The sequence below is a fragment of the Oncorhynchus nerka genome, linkage group LG6, assembly GCF_034236695.1.
Source record: "Oncorhynchus nerka isolate Pitt River linkage group LG6, Oner_Uvic_2.0, whole genome shotgun sequence".
Taxonomy (NCBI): domain Eukaryota; kingdom Metazoa; phylum Chordata; class Actinopteri; order Salmoniformes; family Salmonidae; genus Oncorhynchus; species Oncorhynchus nerka.
In genome coordinates this window covers 77,027,984-77,047,397 of record NC_088401.1, presented here as the reverse complement: position 1 = coordinate 77,047,397, position 19,414 = coordinate 77,027,984, and the positions used below count along the sequence as shown (strand labels likewise).

The 19,414-nt window shown below is 44.3% G+C and overlaps 1 protein-coding gene across 1 annotated transcript in view; it reads right to left on the bottom strand.

Moving 5' to 3' along the window:
- The window catches only part of LOC115128128 (clathrin interactor 1-like), a 75,470-nt gene extending 57,243 nt beyond the window's left edge, over positions 1 to 18,227 (bottom strand). Inside the window, exons 1-5 of the mRNA XM_065019881.1 lie at positions 18,036 to 18,227; positions 4,893 to 4,997; positions 4,373 to 4,469; positions 3,531 to 3,639; positions 2,171 to 2,341 (exon numbers count right to left, since the gene is read on the bottom strand). Coding sequence (XP_064875953.1) covers positions 2,171 to 2,341; positions 3,531 to 3,639; positions 4,373 to 4,469; positions 4,893 to 4,997; positions 18,036 to 18,076 — 523 coding nt within the window. The 5' untranslated portion in view covers positions 18,077 to 18,227. The remainder of the gene's footprint in view (positions 1 to 2,170; positions 2,342 to 3,530; positions 3,640 to 4,372; positions 4,470 to 4,892; positions 4,998 to 18,035) is intronic.
- Between the last annotated feature and the right edge of the window lie 1,187 nt (positions 18,228 to 19,414).

The window sequence follows — 19,414 nt, the reverse complement described above, 5'->3', positions numbered from 1 at the left end:
CTGACCCTAAACAGAGAATGAATTGGCTGATTATCTCTACTCTGTCAGAGATACGAAGCAGAGACAGATCCTTACCAAGTACAGGCTGAGTGACCACCGATTGGCAATAGAAACCGGCAGACATAAAAAGACATGGCTACCCAAAGAGGAGCGTGTATGTGGTCACTGCATGACAGGGGAGGTAGAGACAGAGATGCACTTTCTCCTTTACTGTGATAAATATTCCTCACAAAGAGATTCATTATTCACGGAAATGACTACATATATTCCAAATTTTTACAAATTGAACCCAGAGGAAAAACTAAGAATACTCATGGGCGAAGGAGCAATGGCTCCTCTTGCAGCCAAATACGTTTTTTCCTGCCATAGCCTGAGGGACACTGAATAATAACATCTGCATAGTAAACAGTAACTTACTTATTATTACTATTATTGTTATTACTATAATTATTAATGTTTATCATTCCAAATATGGTTGGTAATTGTAGTGATAACAGTTTAGTGATGGTAGTAGTAGTCGTAGTAATGATGATTGTAGTTGTAGTACTGATATAAAGAAGAAGATGACCGTTATTTAGTTATAAGTTAGTTATAGTTTCATTTTCCATAATTTGATTTTATATTTATTACATTTCTACTATTGACTGTTACCATTTTATTGTTATTATTTCTGTATTTAAATGTGTATTATTATTTACTACCATTTTATATTATTATTTGCTATCATTTATAATTTTGTTACAATGTATATTGTATACATTGTTGCTTTGGCAATATTGACACAATGTTTTTCATGCCAATAAAGCAGCTTGAATTTGAGAGAGAGAGAGACCGAGAGAGAGAGAGAGAGAGAGACCGAGAGAGAGAGAGAGAGACCGAGAGAGAGAGAGAGAGACCGAGAGAGACCGAGAGAGAGAGAGAGAGACCGAGAGAGAGAGAGAGAGAGAGAGAGAGACCGAGAGAGAGAGAGAGACCGAGAGAGAGAGAGACCGAGAGAGAGAGAGACCGAGAGAGAGAGAGACCGAGAGAGAGACCGAGAGAGAGAGAGAGAGAGAGAGAGAGAGAGAGAGAGAGAGAGAGAGAGAGACCGAGAGAGAGAGACCGAGAGAGAGAGAGAGAGAGACCGAGAGAGAGAGAGACCGAGAGAGAGAGAGAGAGACCGAGAGAGAGAGAGAGAGACCGAGAAAGAGAGAGAGAGACCGAGAGAGAGAGAGAGAGACAGAGAGAGAGAGACAGAGAGAGAGAGACAGAGAGAGAGAGACAGAGAGAGAGAGACAGAGAGAGAGAGACAGAGAGAGAGAGAGAGAGAGACCGAGAGAGAGACCGAGAGAGAGAGAGAGAGACCGAGAGACCGAGAGAGAGAGAGAGAGACCGAGAGACCGAGAGAGCGAGAGAGAGAGAGAGAGACCGAGAGAGCGAGAGAGAGAGAGAGAGACCGAGAGAGAGAGAGAGAGAGAGACCGAGAGAGAGAGAGAGACTCCCCCCATACTGTCAGAGGACTTACTGTATCTGCTGAACCCTCCCACCATACTGTCAGAGGACTTACTGTATCTGCTGAACCCTCCCCCCATACTGTCAGAGGACTTACTGTATCTGCTGAACCCTCCCCCCATACTGTCAGAGGACTTACTGTATCTGCTGAACCCTCCCCCCATACTGTCAGAGGACTTACTGTATCTGCTGAACCCTCCCACTATACTGTCAGAGGACTTACTGTATCTGCTGAACCCTCCCCCCACACTGTCAGAGGACTTACTGTATCTGCTGAACCCTCCCCCCACACTGTCAGAGGACTTACTGTATCTGCTGAACCCTCCCCCATACTGTCAGAGGACTTACTGTATCTGCTGAACCCTCCCCCACACTGTCAGAGGACTTACTGTATCTGCTGAACCCTCCCCCACACTGTCAGAGGACTTACTGTATCTGCTGAACCCTCCCCCCACACTGTCAGAGGACTTACTGTATCTGCTGAACCCTCCCCCACACTGTCAGAGGACTTACTGTATCTGCTGAACCCTCCCCCCACACTGTCAGAGGACTTACTGTATCTGCTGAACCCTCCCCCACACTGTCAGAGGACTTACTGTATCTGCTGAACCCTCCCCCACACTGTCAGAGGACTTACTGTATCTGCTGAACCCTCCCCCCACACTGTCAGAGGACTTACTGTATCTGCTGAACCCTCCCCCCATACTGTCAGAGGACACGCCGATGTATTTGTCTTTGTTCTTCTTTGCCTTCTTCCTCTCCTCTCTCAGTCTATCATCATCCTGGATTAGATCCACCATCTCCTTCACCTTCTGACGCACGTTCACTCCCTGGTCCTTACCGTTCTCATCTACACAGAGGGAGAGGAACAAGTAAAAATGAGGGGAGATGAAGGTTATTGACAAGCTGGTGTTATGACTCAAGACAGCTGTTGTTCCATTCTCCTATAAACAGAGGTGCCTTTTCAGAAAACACTGAACTCTAAAAACTGCAGATCAAAATGTAGGAAGCGGCTCAGTGTATTCAGAATGTCAGGTGGGAGAACATGTTTTGAGAAGACAAAATGCAGAACAAGTCCACAGCAGTGTGTGAATAATAAACACGTACAGTGGTTGTGGCGAGTAGCCTTGTTAAACAGTCTGTCAGTCTGGGTTCACAAGCCTACGTGGTGGTGAGGGGAGTGATTTACCTCTGCTTTGGAGCAGAGCAGTGTGTGGTAGAGCTGCTTGTGGTTTACGCAGTGCTTATGAATGCTGCAACACTGACTGAACACTGGCCCCTTTGTCTGGTTCTAAACTAACACTTCATCACAAAACACTCAGAGATGTATTTAAGACAGTTAACATGGATTCTACTCCACAGTCGAGACAGCGAGACAACGAGAGAGACAGCGAGAGAGAGAGCGAGACGGCAGACAGATAGAGACGAGAGAGAGCGAGACGGCAGACAGAGAGAGATGGCAGACAGACAGAGCGAGACAACGAGAGAGAGAGAGCGAGACGGCAGACAGAGAGAGCGAGACGGCAGACAGAGCGAGAGCGAGACGGCAGACAGAGCGAGACGGCAAACAGAGCGAGAGCGAGACGGCAGACAGAGCGAGACGGCAGACAGAGCGAGAGCGAGACGGCAGACAGAGCGAGACGGCAGACAGAGCGAGAGCGAGACGGCAGACAGAGCGAGAGCGAGACGGCAGACAGAGCGAGAGCGAGACGGCAGACAGAGCGAGAGCCAGACGGCAGACAGAGAGAGAGCCAGACGGCAGACAGAGAGAGAGCCAGACGGCAGACAGAGAGAGAGCCAGACGGCAGACAGAGAGAGAGCCAGACGGCAGACAGAGAGAGAGCCAGACGGCAGACAGAGAGAGAGCGAGACGGCAGACAGAGAGAGAGCGAGACGGCAGACAGAGAGAGAGCGAGACGGCAGACAGAGAGAGAGCGAGACGGCAGACAGAGAGAGAGCGAGACGGCAGACAGAGAGAGAGCGAGACGGCAGACAGAGAGAGAGCGAGACGGCAGACAGAGAGAGAGCAGAGTACTTGCCTACAAAGTGGTAGCTCTCCAGAGATCGTAGGTCGTAGATGTGTTCTCTGGAGCTGGTGACAACTCTCTCTGAACCGTTCCTGATGAGGTGGGACAACAGCAGCAGAGACTGGGGAGAAGAGATGGAAAACTGTTGTTATAACTTCTCATGATGACCCCTCTATGTCATGTTTAGAGAGTTGAATAGCTATGGCTTATGTCTTGGTCCTAGAAAGAAAGAAAGTCAGAGTCTATATGCTCCCAATCTAACCAAGGTCTACCCATTACATTGTTGGAAGCATACACCGAGTGGACAAAACATTAGGAACACCTGTTCTTTCCATGACAGACTGACCAGGTGAAAGCTATGATCGCTTATTGATGTCACTTGTTAAATCCACTTCAAATCAGTGTAGATGAAGGGGAGGAGACAGGTTAAAGAAGGATTTTTAAGCCTTGAGACAACTGAGACATGGATTGTAGGCTGAATGGGCAAGACAAAAGATTTAAGCGCCTTTGAACAGATTATGGTAATAGCTGCCAGGCGCACCGGTTTGTGTCAAGAACTGCAACTCTGCTGGGTTTTTCACGCTCAACAGTTTCCTGTGTGTATCAACAATGGTCCACAAAGGACATCTAGCCAACTTGACACAACTGTAGGAAGCATTGGAGTCAACATGGACCAGCATCCCTGTGGAACACTTTCAACACCTTGTAGAGTCCATGCCCCGATGAATTGAGCCTGTTCTAATGGCAAAGGGGGTTGCAGCTCAATATTAGGAAGGTGTTCCTAATGTTTAGTACACTCCGTGTATATAGTGTGCAACTTTCATGCTTATGACAGGTTATAGCTTCTCTCGGACCTTGTAGACCCTTCTCCAATTCTTCTTGTTCTCCCGGAGCATCCTGATCCACAGCATGTTCATCGCCTCTGGAAACTGCTCATACATAAACGTACATCTGAGGGGGTAGACAGAGAGAGCGAGAGAGGACACAGAGAGCCAGAGAGAGAGAGACAGAGAGAGAGGACACAGAGAGCCAGAGAGAGAGAGACAGAGAGAGAGGACACAGAGAGCCAGAGAGAGAGAGCCAGAGACACAGAGAGCCAGAGAGAGAGGGCGGAGAGGGAGAGAGGGAGGAGAGAGGGAGGAGAGAGGACACAAACAGAGAGCCAGAGAGAGAGGGAGGAGATAGAGGGAGGAGAAAGAGATAAAGAGAGAGAGAGAGAGAGAGAGAGAGAGGGAGGAGAGAGGCAGTGGGAAGAGAGAGGGAGAGCCAGAGAGAGGAAGAGGTATAGAGTTTAGCTACATGGGAACGGTATTTAATTTAAATAACTATTTTTCCTGTAAAGTAGTGTGGGTGTGTTGTGAACAGCGCCCCTACCTGGAAATATCGGCCATCTGCTGTCCTGAAGGTCCCCAGGGGTCATCGTTGGTGGCCTCCCTCACTTTAGACTCCACCTCTGAGTAGTTCATCACCACATTAGTTCTACAGGGGGAGGTAAAGGTAAGATATACACTGCTCAAAAAAATAAAGGGAACACTAAAATAACACTTCCTAGATCTGAATGAATGAAATATTCTTATTAAATACTTTTGTCTTTACATAGTTGAATGTGCTGACAACAAAATCACAAAAATTATCAATGGAAATCAAATGTATCAACCCATGGAGGTCTGGATTTAGCCCTCGGGGTTTTGCCTGCTACATAAGTTCTGTCATACTCACAGACATGATTCAAACAGTTTTAGAAACTTCAGAGTGTTTTCTATCCAAATCTATTCTTGGCATGAGTAGCAGGATGTTGAAATTGGGCATGCTATTTATCCAAAAGTGAAAATGCTGCCCCCTATACCTTAAGAAGTTTAACAGGTCAACTTTCACAAAGCCGCTGGGCCAGACGGATTACCAGGACGTGCACTCAAAGCATTCGCAGACCAACTGGCAAGTATCTTCACTGACATTTTCAACCTCTCCCTGACCGAGTCTGTAATACCTACATGTTTCAAGCAGACCACCATAGTATCTGTTCCCAAGGAAGCGAAGATAACTTGCCTACATGATTACTGCCCCGAAGCACTCACGTCAGTAGCCATGAAGTGCTTTGAAAGGCTGATCATGGCACACAACAACATCCTCCCAGATACCCAAGGCCAATTTGCATACTGCCCCAACAGATCCACTGATGATGCAATCTCAATCGCACTCCACACCGCCCTTTCCCACCTGGACAAAAGGAACACCTATGTGAGAATTCTGTTCATTGACTACAGCTCAGCGTTCAACACCATAGTGCCCTCGAAGCTCATCACTAAGCTAAGGACCCTGGGACTAAACACCTCCCTCTGCAACTGGATCCTGGACTTCCTGACGGGCCATCCCCAGGTGGTAAGGGTAGGCAACAACACATCTGCCACGCTGATCCTCAACAATGGGGCCCCTCAGGGGTGTGTACTTAGTACCCTCCTGTACTCCCTGTTCACTCACGACTGCATGGACAAACACGACTCCAATACCATCATTAACCTCTCTGGGGTAGGGGGCAGGATTTTGACATCCGGATGAAAAGTGTGCCCAAAGTAAACTGCCTGTTACTCCGGCCCAGAAGCTAGGATATGCATATAATTGGTAGATTTGGATAGAAAACACTCTACAGTATCTAAAACTGTTAAAATAATGTCTGAGTATAACAGAACTGATATGGCAGGGGAAACCAAGGACAAACCATCCCCCCCCAAAAAATGTTCAGCTTACCACTTTTTTTCAATGGCTATTACTTTAATAATAAGGCCAAGGCCTCCCAGATAGCAGTTACTAGGGCTTCGGGCTTCAACAGTCTTTAGAAAGTTTCAGGCTGGTTTTTGGAAAAATTAAAAATGGTAGTTTTTCTGGGTGGCTCCCATTTTGGCTGTAGTGTTTCCAAGCGCCTGGAAGAAAGCGCCTTCTTTATTATTTTTCTACGGTAAAGACAATAACGATTCTCCGTCTTAAAATGTTATCATTTATGTACGTATTTGGGTACCTAAGGTTTGATTATAAAGTTGTTTGACTTGTTTGGAAAAGTTTATTAGTAACGATTGGGATTCATTTTGATGTAGTGAAAATGGGTGGATTATTGACTGAAGCGAGTTTTGATGGAGTTTTTATGGATATAAAGAAGGACATTATCGAACAAAAGGCCCATTTGTGATGTAACTGGGACCTTTTGGAGTGCCAACAGAAGAAGATCAAAGGTAAGGCATTTTTTTTATAGCGCTATTTCTGACTTTTGTGTCGCACCTGTCTGGTTGAAAAATGTTTTTCATGTTTTTGTATGCGGGACGCTGTCCTCAGAAAACCGCATGGTTTGCTTTCGCCGTAAAGCCTTTTTGAAATCTGACACGGCGGCTGGATTAACAAGAAGTTAAGCTTTATTTTGATGTATAATAACATATTTTCAAGAAAGTTAAATATTTGAATTTAGTATTTTTGAATTTGGCGCTCTGCAATTTCACTGGATGTTGGCCAGGTGGGACGCTACTGTAAGTTTGCTGGCGACACAATCGTGTTAGGCCTGATCACTGACAACGATAAGTCAGACTACAGGGAGGAGGTCAGAGACCTGCCACTGTGATGCCAGAACAACAACCTCTCCCTCAATGTGAGCAAGACAAAGGAGATGATCGTGAACTACAGGAAAAGGCCCCCATTAACATCGAAGGGGCTGCAGTGGAGCAGGTTGCATCCTGACCGGTTGCATCACTGCTTGGTAGGGCAACAGCTCGGCATCTGACTAAGGCACTATATAGGTTAGTCCCTACGGCCCAGTACATCACTAGGGCCAAGCTTCCTGCCATCCAGGACATATATACTAGATGGTGTCAAAGGAAAGCCCAAAGAATTGTCAAAGACTCCAGCCACCCAAGTCATAGACTGTTCTCTCTGCTACCGCACGTCAAGCAGTACCGGAGCACCAAGTCTAGGACCAAAAGGCTCCTCAACAGCTTACCACCACCAAGCCCTAAGACTGCTGAACAATTAATAAAATGGCCACCGGACTATTTACATTGACCCCCCATCCCATTTGTTTTGTACACTGCTGCTACTCGCTGTTTATTATCTATTCATAATTACTTCACTCCTACCTCCATGTACAAATGACCTTGACTAACTTGTACCCCCGCACATTGACGCGGTACCAGTACCCCCTACATATAGCCTAGATATTTGATTGAGTTATTTTGTATTCTTTTTTACTTTAGTTAATTAGCCAAATATTTAACTCTTTAATAATAACTCTTTCTTGAACTGGACTGTTGGTTAAGGGCTTGTAAGTAAGCATTTCACGATAAGGTCTACACTTGTTGTATTCGGCGCATGTGACAAATAAAGTTTGATTTGATTTGAGTTAGTGTGAGAGAAGCTATGCTGTTTCATGGTAAATGAAGGGTGGGGTGCCCCCAAGCAACCTAGTATCAATGTCTGAGTTACAGAGCTACACATGGCCCAGAGCTACTAAGTAGAGTCTGTAATTGACTTGCTTTAAGAGTAGTTTTATACAGTTTCAAAGATACAGACAAGCTGCAAAGTAATAAAAACAGAAGCAGGCATAATCACAGTTATTAAGGTCAAGGCTAGGAGCTAGCATAAAATGTGGAAGCTAAACAGGGAACTGTGTCTGCTTATTCCCAGACCGTCGTAACAAAACAGGGCTGTTTAGCTAGTCAAACTTTATTTATAGTTCAAATATAGCTCACAGAAACAAATATTGTGCAAGAATTGGTGATCTGAAAAACCTCCCCACTAAGCATCAGCACTGGGAATCTAGCCAGGCTGAAAGAAAACCAGAGAAATAGGAATATATTGAGCACTGATATTCAACACATCGGCCGAGGCCTAGCATAGGCTACAGTTACCCAGACCAAGGATGATCCATCTACTGACTTCCACTCTGTTCAGACATAACCCCATGCAGTAGGACTCAGCTCTCTGTTCAGACATAACCCCATGCAGTAGGACTCAGCTCTCTGTTCAGACATAACCCCATGCAGTAGGACTCAGCTCTCTGTTCAGACATAACCCCATGCAGTAAGACTCAGCTCTCTGTTCAGACATAACCCCATGCAGTAAGACTCAGCTCTCTGCTCAGCTATAACCCCATGCAGTAGGACTCAGCTCTCTGTTCAGCTATAACCCCATGCAGTAGGACTCAGCTCTCTGCTCAGCTATAACCCCATGCAGTAAGACTCAGCTCTCTGCTCAGCTATAACCCCATGCAGTAAGACTCAGCTCTCTGCTCAGCTATAACCCCATGCAGTAAGACTCAGCTCTCTGCTCAGCTATAACCCCATGCAGTAAGACTCAGCTCTCTGCTCAGCTATAACCCCATGCAGTAGGACACAGCTCAGCTATAACCCCATGCAGTAGGACTCAGCTCTCTGCTCAGCTATAACCCCATGCAGTAGGACTCAGCTCTCTGTTCAGACATAACACCATGCAGTAAGACTCAGCTCTCTGCTCAGCTATAACCCCATGCAGTAGGACCCAGCTCTCTGTTCAGACATAACCCTATGCAGTAGGACTCAGCTCAGCTATAACCCCATGCAGTAGGACACAGCTCTCTGTTCAGACATAACCCCATGCAGTAGGACACAGCTCTCTGTTCAGACATAACCCCATGCAGTAAGACTCAGCTCTCTGGTCAGACATAACCCCATGCAGTAGGACTCAGCTCTCTGGTCAGACATAACCCCATGCAGTAGGACACAGAAGGCCGTGAGGTCCGTCAGTTTTTCAATCCCTTATGGCCAAAGTTTGGATTTAAAGGATAAGCTGATCTTAGATCTGTGCCTACAACTTCTACCCAGAGCATAGATTTAGCAGAGCAGTGGAATTGAAGACACAAAGCAGGCCAATGTTTTGGGCCACAAGGCCTCTCTTACTGGGCCCTGTCAGACAGACAGCTGAGAGGAGATGAGAGAGGACACACCCTCTCTGTGTTTCTGAAGGCTTGTAGTGTAAAGTACCTTAGAAGACAGAGTGACTGTTGTAATGTCAAAGTTACAAAATATCATCCTCTTAATAACTAGTAAAGAGCTAGTTGGTGCAAAGAGCAATTCAAATAGCCTATGAGTTCTTAAAGCTGAGATATGTAACTTCTGGAGCGACCCGAACAAATTCCCATAGAAATGTATGTTATAGATGCGAGTCTAAGAAGCTTTAGATCTGTTCTGTGGGCGCTATTTCTATGCTTCCCGTCCTCAAGTTTCGTTTTTGCGTATTTTACTTTTGGTTTGTACACCAGCTTCAAAAACAGCTGAATGTACAATATTTTTGGTTATGGAAAATATATTTCGCAGCGGTATAGATGGTACAATGATTCTCTACACTACACTTGCTTGTTTTGTCACAAACAAAAATTAGGCCGACAATTAGAATTGTAGCAACCAGGAAATGGCGCTTTGAAACGTAGTGAAAAACCTTAACGTGATATAGCCTAACATTTAGACAAGACAGTTATCTTTTCTCTTCTCAGAAGACTTGCTAGCTTCCTCTGTCCCACATATTAACCTGATCAAAAGGAAGCCGCTGATCGTGTGTGTGTATATATATATCTATGTGTGTAATCTGTGACACACAATATGGCAAAGGCTTCCGTTTCATTGCATGTCTGTCTTCAATACACACATCAATTTCCTTCATCCTGTAACTAGTACAAATAAAGTCTTTAGGCCTATTTATTAAGTATTGTAACAATTTTTCCTTGTGACTGCCGGCAAGACTTCGACACAGGATTGCCAGTCCCTTGATTCAAGTCCAGCATTCAGTCGCCTTTGTGGAACATGGCTGTACTCTGATGGGTGTTTTCTCACTCACAACATCTCATCTCAACATCTCTACTCAAGGCCCTCGTTTCCAAGGTGTTTCCCAGAGCCTTCGTTAGTAATGTGGCTCTTAAAATCCAGACCACTCGTAGAGCAGCCAAAGTGCAGTTAGGTATTTTATTCACAGAAGATCTCCGCTATAAACATACAGTCTTCAGAAAGTATTCACACCCCTTGACTTCCGGCGCCGACAGAGATGGCCGCCTCGCTTCGCGTTCCTAGGAAACTATGCAGTATTTTGTTTTTTTAGATACATAGATGATAGGATAGAGGGATAGATACAGTACATAGAGAATTGGAGGATAGGATAGAGGGTAATATATATAGTGGATAGGATAGAGGGATAGATACATAGAGGATAGGGTAGAGGGATAGATACAGAGAGGATAGGAGGATATGATAGAGGGTAATATACATAGATGATAGGATAGAGGGATAGATACATAGATGATAGGATAGAGGGATAGATACATAGATGATAGGATAGAGGGATAGATAACACTTCCGGTGCCGACAGAGATGGCCGCCTCGCTTCGCGTTCCTAGGAAACTATGCAGTATTTAGTTTTTTTACGTGTTATTTCTTACATTGGTACCCCAGGTAATCTTAGGTTTCATTACATACAGTCGGGAGGAACTACGGAATATTTGAGCAACGTCAACTCACCATCAGTACGACCAGGAATATGACTTTCGCGAAGCGGATCCTGTGTTCCGCCTTTCACCCAGGACAACAGAATGGATCCCAGCCTGCGACCCAAAACAACGACGTCGTAAAAGAGGCAAACGAAGCAGTCTTTTGGTCAGGCTCCGGAGACGGGCACATCGCGCACAACTCCCATATATTCCCCCCCAAGCAGACAAATTGATGGCCCTGAACAAACTTCATTTGACTCTTTGCAAACTGGAAACCACATATCCTGAGGCTACATTCATTGTAGCTGGGGATTTTAACAAGGCTAATCTGAAAACAAGACTCCCTAAATTGTATCAGCATATGGATTACGCAACCAGGGCTGGTAAAGCCTTGGATCATTGCTATTCTAACTTCCGCGACGCATATAAGGCCCTCCCCCGCCCTCCTTTCGGAAAAGCTAACCACGACTCCATGTTGATGCTCCCTGCCTACAGAAAGAAGCTAAATCAAGAAGCTCCCGCACTCAGGTCCGTTCAACGCTGGTCCGACCAATCTGATTCCACGCTTCAAGACTGCTTTGAAGACGTGGACTGGGATATGTTCCGCATTGCTTCCAACAACAACATTGACGAATACGCTGATTCGGTGAGCGAGTTCATTAGAAAGTGCATTGACGATGTCGTTCCCATAGCAACAATCAAAACATTCCCAAACCAGAAACCGTGGATTGATGGCAGCATTTGCGTGAAACGGAAAGCACAAACAACTGCTTTTAACCAGGGCAAGGTGACCGCAAACATGACCGAATACAAACAGTGTAGCTATTTCCTCCGCAAGGCAATCAAACAAGCTGAGCGTCAGCATAGAGACAAAGTAGAGTCACAATTCAAATGCTCAGACACAAGAGGTATGTGGCAGGGTCTACAGTCAATCACGGATTACAAAAAGAAAACCAGCCCTGTCACGGACCAGGATGTCTTGCTCCCAGGCCGACTAAATAACTTTTTTGCCCGCTTTGAGGACAATACAGTGCCACTGACACAGCCCGCTACCAAAAACCGGCGGACTCTCCTTCACTGCAACCGACATGAGTAAAACATTTAAATGTGTTAACTCTCGCAAGGCTGCAGTCCCAGACGGTATCCCCAGCTGAATCCTCAGAGCATGAGCAGACCAGCTGGCTGGTGTGTTTACGGACATATTTTTCCCAGTGTGCTGTTCCCACATGCTTCAAGAGGGCCACCACTGTCACTGTTCCCAAGAAAGCTAAGGTAACGGAGCTAAACGACTTCCGCCCGTAGCACTCACTTCAGTCATCATGAAGTGCTTTGAGAGACTAGTCAAGGACCATATCACCTCCACCCTACCTGACACCCTAGACCCACTCCAATTTGCTTACCGCCCAAATAAGTCCACAGACGACGCAATCTCAACCACACTGCCCTAACCCATCTGGACAAGAGGAATACCTATGTGAGAATGCTGTTCATCGACTACAACTAAACATTTAACACCATAGTACCCTCCAAACTCGTCATCAAGCTCGAGACCCTGGGTCTCGACCCCGCCCTGTGCAACTGGGTACTGGACTTCCTGAAGGGCCGCCCCCGGGTGGTGAGGGTAGGTAACATCTCCACCCTGATGATCCTCAACACTGTGGCCCCACAAGGGTGCGTTCTGAGCACTCTCCTGTACTCCCTGTTCACCCACGACTGCGTGGCCATGCACGCCTCCAACTCAATTATCAAGTTTGCGGACGACACTACAGTGGTAGGCTTGATTACCAACAACGACGAGACGGCCTACAGGGAGGAGGTGAGGGCCCTCGGAGTGTGGTGTCAGGAAAATAACCTCAGACTCAACGTCAACAAAACTAAGGAGATGATTGTGGACTTCAGGAAACAGCAGAGGGAACACCCCCCTATCCACATCGTGGGACAGTAGTGGAGAGGGTAGTAAGTTAAGCTCGTCGGCGTACACATCACGGGCAAACTGAATTGGTCCACCCACACAGACAGAGTTGTGAAGAAGGCGCAGCAGCGCCTCTTCAACCTCAGGAGGCTGAAGAAATTTTGGCTCGTCACCAAAAGCACTCACACACTCCTACAGATGCACAATCGAGAGCATCCTGTCGGGCTGTATCACCGCCTGGTACGGCAACTGCTCCGCCCACAACCGTAAGGCTCTCCAGAGGGTAGTGAGGTCTGCACAACGCATCACCGGGGGCAAACTACCTGCCCTCCAGGACACCTACACCACCCGATGTCACAGGAAGGCCATAAAGATCATCAAGGACAACAACCACCCGAACCACTGCCTGTTCACCCCGCTATCATCCAGAAGGCGAGGTCAGTACAGGTGCATCAAAGCAGGGACCGTGAGACTGAAAAACAGCTTCTATCTCAAGGCCATCAGACTGTTAAACAGCCACCGCTAACATTGAGTGGCTGCTGCTAACACACTGACTCAACTCCAGCCACTTTAATAATGGAAATTGATGTAAAATATATCACTAGCCACTTTAAACAATGCTACTTACATTCCCTACATTACTCATCTCATATGTATATACTGTACTCGATACCATCTACTGCATCTTGCCTATGCCGTTCTGTACCATCACTCATTCATACATCTTTATGTACATATTCTTTATCCCTTCACACTTGTGTATAAGGTAGTAGTTTTGGAATTGTTAGGTTAGATTACTCGTTATTACTGCATTGTCGGAACTAGAAACACAAGCATTTTGCTACACTCGCATTAACATCTGCTAACCATGTGTATGTGACAAATACATTTGATTTGAGATTTGATTTATTCCACGTTCTTGTTACACAGCCTGAATTCAACAACAAAAATATCACCCATCTACACACAATACCCCATAATGACAGCGAAAACATCTTTAGAAATGTTTTGCAAATGTAATGAAAATTAAATACAGAAATATTGAATATTGCACAAGCCAGGTGTTCAAAGCTCTTAGAGATTTACCCAGAATTCAAACCACTGAGTCAATACTTGTTAGAATTACCCAGAAAGACACACAGCTGTAAGTCTCTAAGAGCTTTGCACACCTAATTGTACAATATTTGCCCATTATTCTTTCTTTTTTTAATTCTTAAAATTCTGTCAAATTGGATGTTGCTCATTGCTAAATCCATTTTCAAGTCTTTACGTAGATTTTCAAGCAGATTTATACTGAACAAAAATATAAATGCAACATGTAAGGTGTTGGTCCAATGTTTCATGAGCTGAAATGAAAGATCCCAGAAATGTTCCATTACCCCAAAAAAGCTTATTTCTCAAAACATGTCTGCACAAATTTGTTTACATCCCTGTTAGTCAGCATTTGTCCTTTGCCAAGATAATCCATCCACCTGACAGATGTGGCATATCAAGAAGCTTATCATTACAAAGGTGCAACTTGTGCTGGGGACAATAAAAGGCCACAAATGTTTTGTCACAACACAATGCCACAGATGTCTCAAGTTTTGAGGGAGCTTGCAAGTGGCATGATGACTGCAGAAATGTCCACCAGAGCTGTTGGCAGAGAATTTAATGAACATTTTTCTACTATATACCACCACGCCTCCAATGCTGTTGTAGATTATTTGGCAGTACGTCCAACCAGCCTCACAAACGCAGACCACGTGTAACCACGCCAGCCCAGGACCTCCAAAACCGGCTTATTCATCTGCGGGTTCGTCTGCGACCAGCCACCTAGACAGCTGAGGAAACTGAGGAGCAGTTCAGTCTGTAATAAAGCCCTTCTGTGGAGAAAAACAAATTCTGACTGGCTGGGCCTGGCTCCCCAGTGGGTGGGCCTATGCCCTCACAGGCCCACCCATGGCTGCACCTCTGCCCATTCATGTGAAATCAATAGATTTGGGCCTAATTAATTGATTTCAATTGACTGAATTCCTTCTATGAACTGTAACTCACTAAAATAGTTGAAATTGTTGCGTTTAGATTTTTGATCAGTATAAGTCCAAATTGTAACTAGGCCACTGAGGAACATTCATCGTCTTCCGGGTAAGTGGTCTAAGGCACTGCATCTCAGTGCAAGAGGCGTCACTACAGGGTTTGGCCAGGGTAGGCGTCATTGTAAATAATAATTTGTTCTTAACTGACCTGCCTAGTTAAAAAAAAAAAAGGTTAAATAAAAAAATTATACCTCCAATGTAGATTTGGCCTTGTGTTTTAGGTTATTGCCCTGCTGAAAGGTGAATTCATCTCCCAGCGTCTGGTGAAAAGCAGACTGAACCAGGTTTTCCTCTATGATTTTGCCTGTGCTTAGCTCCATTACGTTTATTTTTTATCTTGAAAAACTCCCAAGTCCTTAACTATTACAAACATACCCATAACATGATGCAGCCACCACTATGCTTTACAATATGGAGAGTGGTATTGAATTTGACCCAAACATAACACTTTGTATTTAGGACAAAAAGTTAATTGCTTTGCCACATTTTTTTGCAGTATTACTTTTGTGCCTTGTTGCAAACAGGATGCATGTTCTGGAATAAACTTTCTTCTTTTCACTCTGTCAATTAGGTTAGTATTGTGGAGTAACTACAATGTTGAGCCATCCTCAATGTTCTCCTATCATAGCCATTAAACTCTAACTGTTTTAAAGTCACCATTAGCCTCATGAAATCCCTGAGCAGTTTCCCAATCTAACAATAGGTGACCTTCTTTGGAGGCATTGAAAAACCTAACTGGTCTTTGTGGTTGAATCAGTGTTTGAAATTCACTGCTTGACTGAGGGACCGTTGTATGTGTGGGGTACAGAGATGATGTAGTCATTCAAAAACCATGTTAAACACCATTATTGCACACAGAGATGTCCATGCAACTTATTGTGTGACTTGTTATGAACTTATTGAGGCTTACTATAACAAAAGGGGTTGAATATTTTTGGCTCAAGATATTTCAGCTTTTATATGTTAAATTAATTTGTGAACATAAAAAAAAAATCCACTTTGACATTATGGGCAGGGTATTTTGTGTAGGCCAGTGACAACTTCTAAATTGTATCTATTTTAAAGGGAAAAAAGGTACAAAAAGTCAAGAGGTGGGAGTACTTTCTGAAGGCACTGTAGAATCAAGATCAGAAGGAAGTTGACTACAAATACAACGTTGCTACAGTATTTGCAATGTTTACAAACAAGAGAAGGATAAAAATTATGATACAAATGAAAACAGATGACTGCAATACAATATACATTGGCTACATGGACCTATATAGGCCTATATAACGCAATGTTGACTTAATGTGTTTCATGATGTGTGACAACATGTGCGCAATGACGTACCCAATCTGTGATTTAGTGCATTAGTGTTGGTTAAGCATAACAAGCCACCTCAACAGTGTTTTTGCAGCCATAGGTGGTAATATCCCTCTAGGAGCTGATCCATCATTATTGAGGAATAATATATGTGCTTGTTTGGGAAACACTTAAGTTGTCTCAATCATTCTCTCTCTACTTTTTTGCAGGAATGTGTTCTTGGACAGGAACTGTGCGCTTCTGCTGTTGCCAAAGCTCACCAAACCAGCTGTTAAAGCTTTTAAGTGGAGATTGCATTCTCCCACTACTTCCCAGAGCTCTACGGTAGGCCTGTGTGTGTGCTGTACGGTCCATCTCAGGTCATTACTCAGCAGTGAGGGACAGTAAACTATACGAGAGGAGGACAAAAGAAAACAATAAGCCGGCTAAACCAGGTGTGGCTCTTGCTCAGAGGTGGAACCATTCAGCCATTCGTTCAAGCCTTTAGTTTCAATCTCTGCTGACAGTGACTGTACAAGGTCTAGGCTAATCTGTTTTATTCCCATGAATGCCATGCAACGCAACTGTGCTATGCAATCCACTCTTAGTTTCTGTCCCAAATGGCATCCTATTCCCTATGGGCCCTGGTCAAAAGCAGTGCACTATTTAGGGAAAACGGTGTCATTTGGGACATACTCACAGAGAACTTTATTTTTAATCAAACTCTGGCGAGTTACTCTAGCTAATAATGTAGCAACAGCAATGTCTTCACAATGCAACTGTATGAAGTGTGACATTAGATTGATTGGACAATCAATAGGCATAGTTGCATTCAGCAAGTAATTGTTTATTACAGAGTTACACATTACAGTGCTCTCTCTCGTACTGTATCAACAGAGAGTGACTGATAGTGATCTAGGCTCCAACTTTCTGCTTCTGCATGCAAAGCTCCTCCATTTTGCAAATGCAAGAGGCCCATAACAAACATACACTCCAGTCAAATGTATTGTAATTGTTTTTAGAATTTAGCCTATAGCTAGCATTCTAAGAAGTATACAGGAAGCTAGGCAGACGTTTGAGTGAGATATGCAGGTGTTCTAGGCTTACTTGGATCATCCTATACTTTGTAAAAAAAATATATATATATATAAATACAGCAATTTATTATAGTTATGTCAACTGAGATGTGGCCGTTTTGATAGACCTGAGACATGAGAAAAGCAAAAAGTTCTGGTTGGTATGCTTGTTACTTTCACACCCGGAAGTTGGCTTGTCAGAATACATTCAAGGCCTTTGCCACAACTAATAGTACCCATGTTTACAGAAAGATTTCCCCTTACGTAAAGTGCATACGTTTGGTTTTGAGCTGGCCAATTCCCTAGCTCAGTAAATGTGCTTGCTAGCTAACCAAACAACAAACTGACTGTGAAACTGCGCAAAAAACTATTTCATTTCTAACGTCGTTACGCTAGATAATTAGCTAGCTGGATAACAGCCATCTCATCTTTATAAAAACAGATAACGTAACTTTCTAGCCGCGTTATCAATCGCTAGTCGGATACTTCCAGACAAGATTAAAATGGTTAAAAAGTCGAATGACGAAAAAGTAGATTTTGTCCCGTGTTTTGACTGCTACAACTTGCTACTGAAGCTAACTAGCTTCCTGCTGCTACGTGACGTCAAAGTGTTGGGTACGTGTCTCTCTCAAACAGGTAAACTCGAGTGTTGAACTCGGATATAGTGAAAATACTTACGCTTTATCAACCAATTCCCGGACTTTCCACATATTCATCATTTTGGCTCTCTACAACGCGGCTTTCCGCCTCAGTAACCCGTATTCCAGGCTCTCAAAACCCGATAGAGCGGAGCGCTGTCACCGAAACCAAACCTTGAACCAAAGACAGTTTACAGTATGAACTGGAACACTCTTCACCTCTGAGGGGGCGCACGCATTGGACAGGACAGGTTACTACGGATACGTCCTTGCAACGTCACGAGGAAGAAAACACGCGTTGACCAACATAGGATATGTAAAAAAATATATATTAAAAAAAGTGTCACTTTTGGAATGTGTTTTATGAAATGAATTAGCCATGTATTCAAGAGTGGTGCTAAATTAGATAATTACATTACCAACCAAGAAGGATTTGTTTTAAGACATTGATTCCTAAATAGAATCTGTATTATAGAAAATGTTTTCTCTTGACTCCTTTTTTCATTGAATTTGACTTCAGAATAAAAGACAACCCTAACCCTAGCTTCTTGTCACACAAGCATTTCGCTACACCCACAATAACATCTGCTAAATATGTGTATATGACTAAAAATATTGTGGGAATCGCTTCTTTTTGGGTGGTTGTAGAATTTAATGGTTCTTTACTGGATTTTGATAATGAGCGGGTATCGTCCTAATTCTGCTCTGCATGCATTATTTGGTGTTTTACGTTGTACACAGGGGCTATTTTTGCTGAATACTGCATGGAGACTCTCAATTTGGTGTTTGTCCTATTTTGTTAATTCTTGGTTGGTGAGCGGACCCCAGACCTCACAACCATAAAGGGCAATGGGTTCTATAACTGATTCAAGTATGTCAAATGTTATGTTCCTTTTGATGACATAGAAGGCCCTTATTTCCTTGTCTCTCAGATCGTTCACTGCTCTGTGGAAGTTACCTGTGGCGCTGATGTTTAGACCGAGGTATGTATAGTTTTTTTGTGTGCTCTAGGGCAACGGTGTCTAGATGGAATTTGTATTCGTGGTCCTGGCGACTGGTTCTTTTTTGGAACACCATTATTTGGTCTTACTGAGCTTTACTGTCAGGGCCCAGACCTGTAAAGAATCTGTTCAGAAAATCTAAGTGCTGCTGTAGGCCCTCTTTGATTGGTGACAGAAGCATCAGGACATCAGCAAACAGTAGACATTTGACTTCAGACTCTAGTAGGGTGAGGCCGGGTGCTGTAGACTGTTCTAATGCCAATTCGTTGATATATATGTTGAAGAGGGTGGGGCTTATGCTGCACCCCCCCCCCCCCCCCGCCCTGTAGAAGGAAATGTATGTGGTTTTTGCCAATTTTAACCGCACACTTGTTTTTTGTGTACATGGATTTTATAATGTTGTTATGTTTCCCCCCAA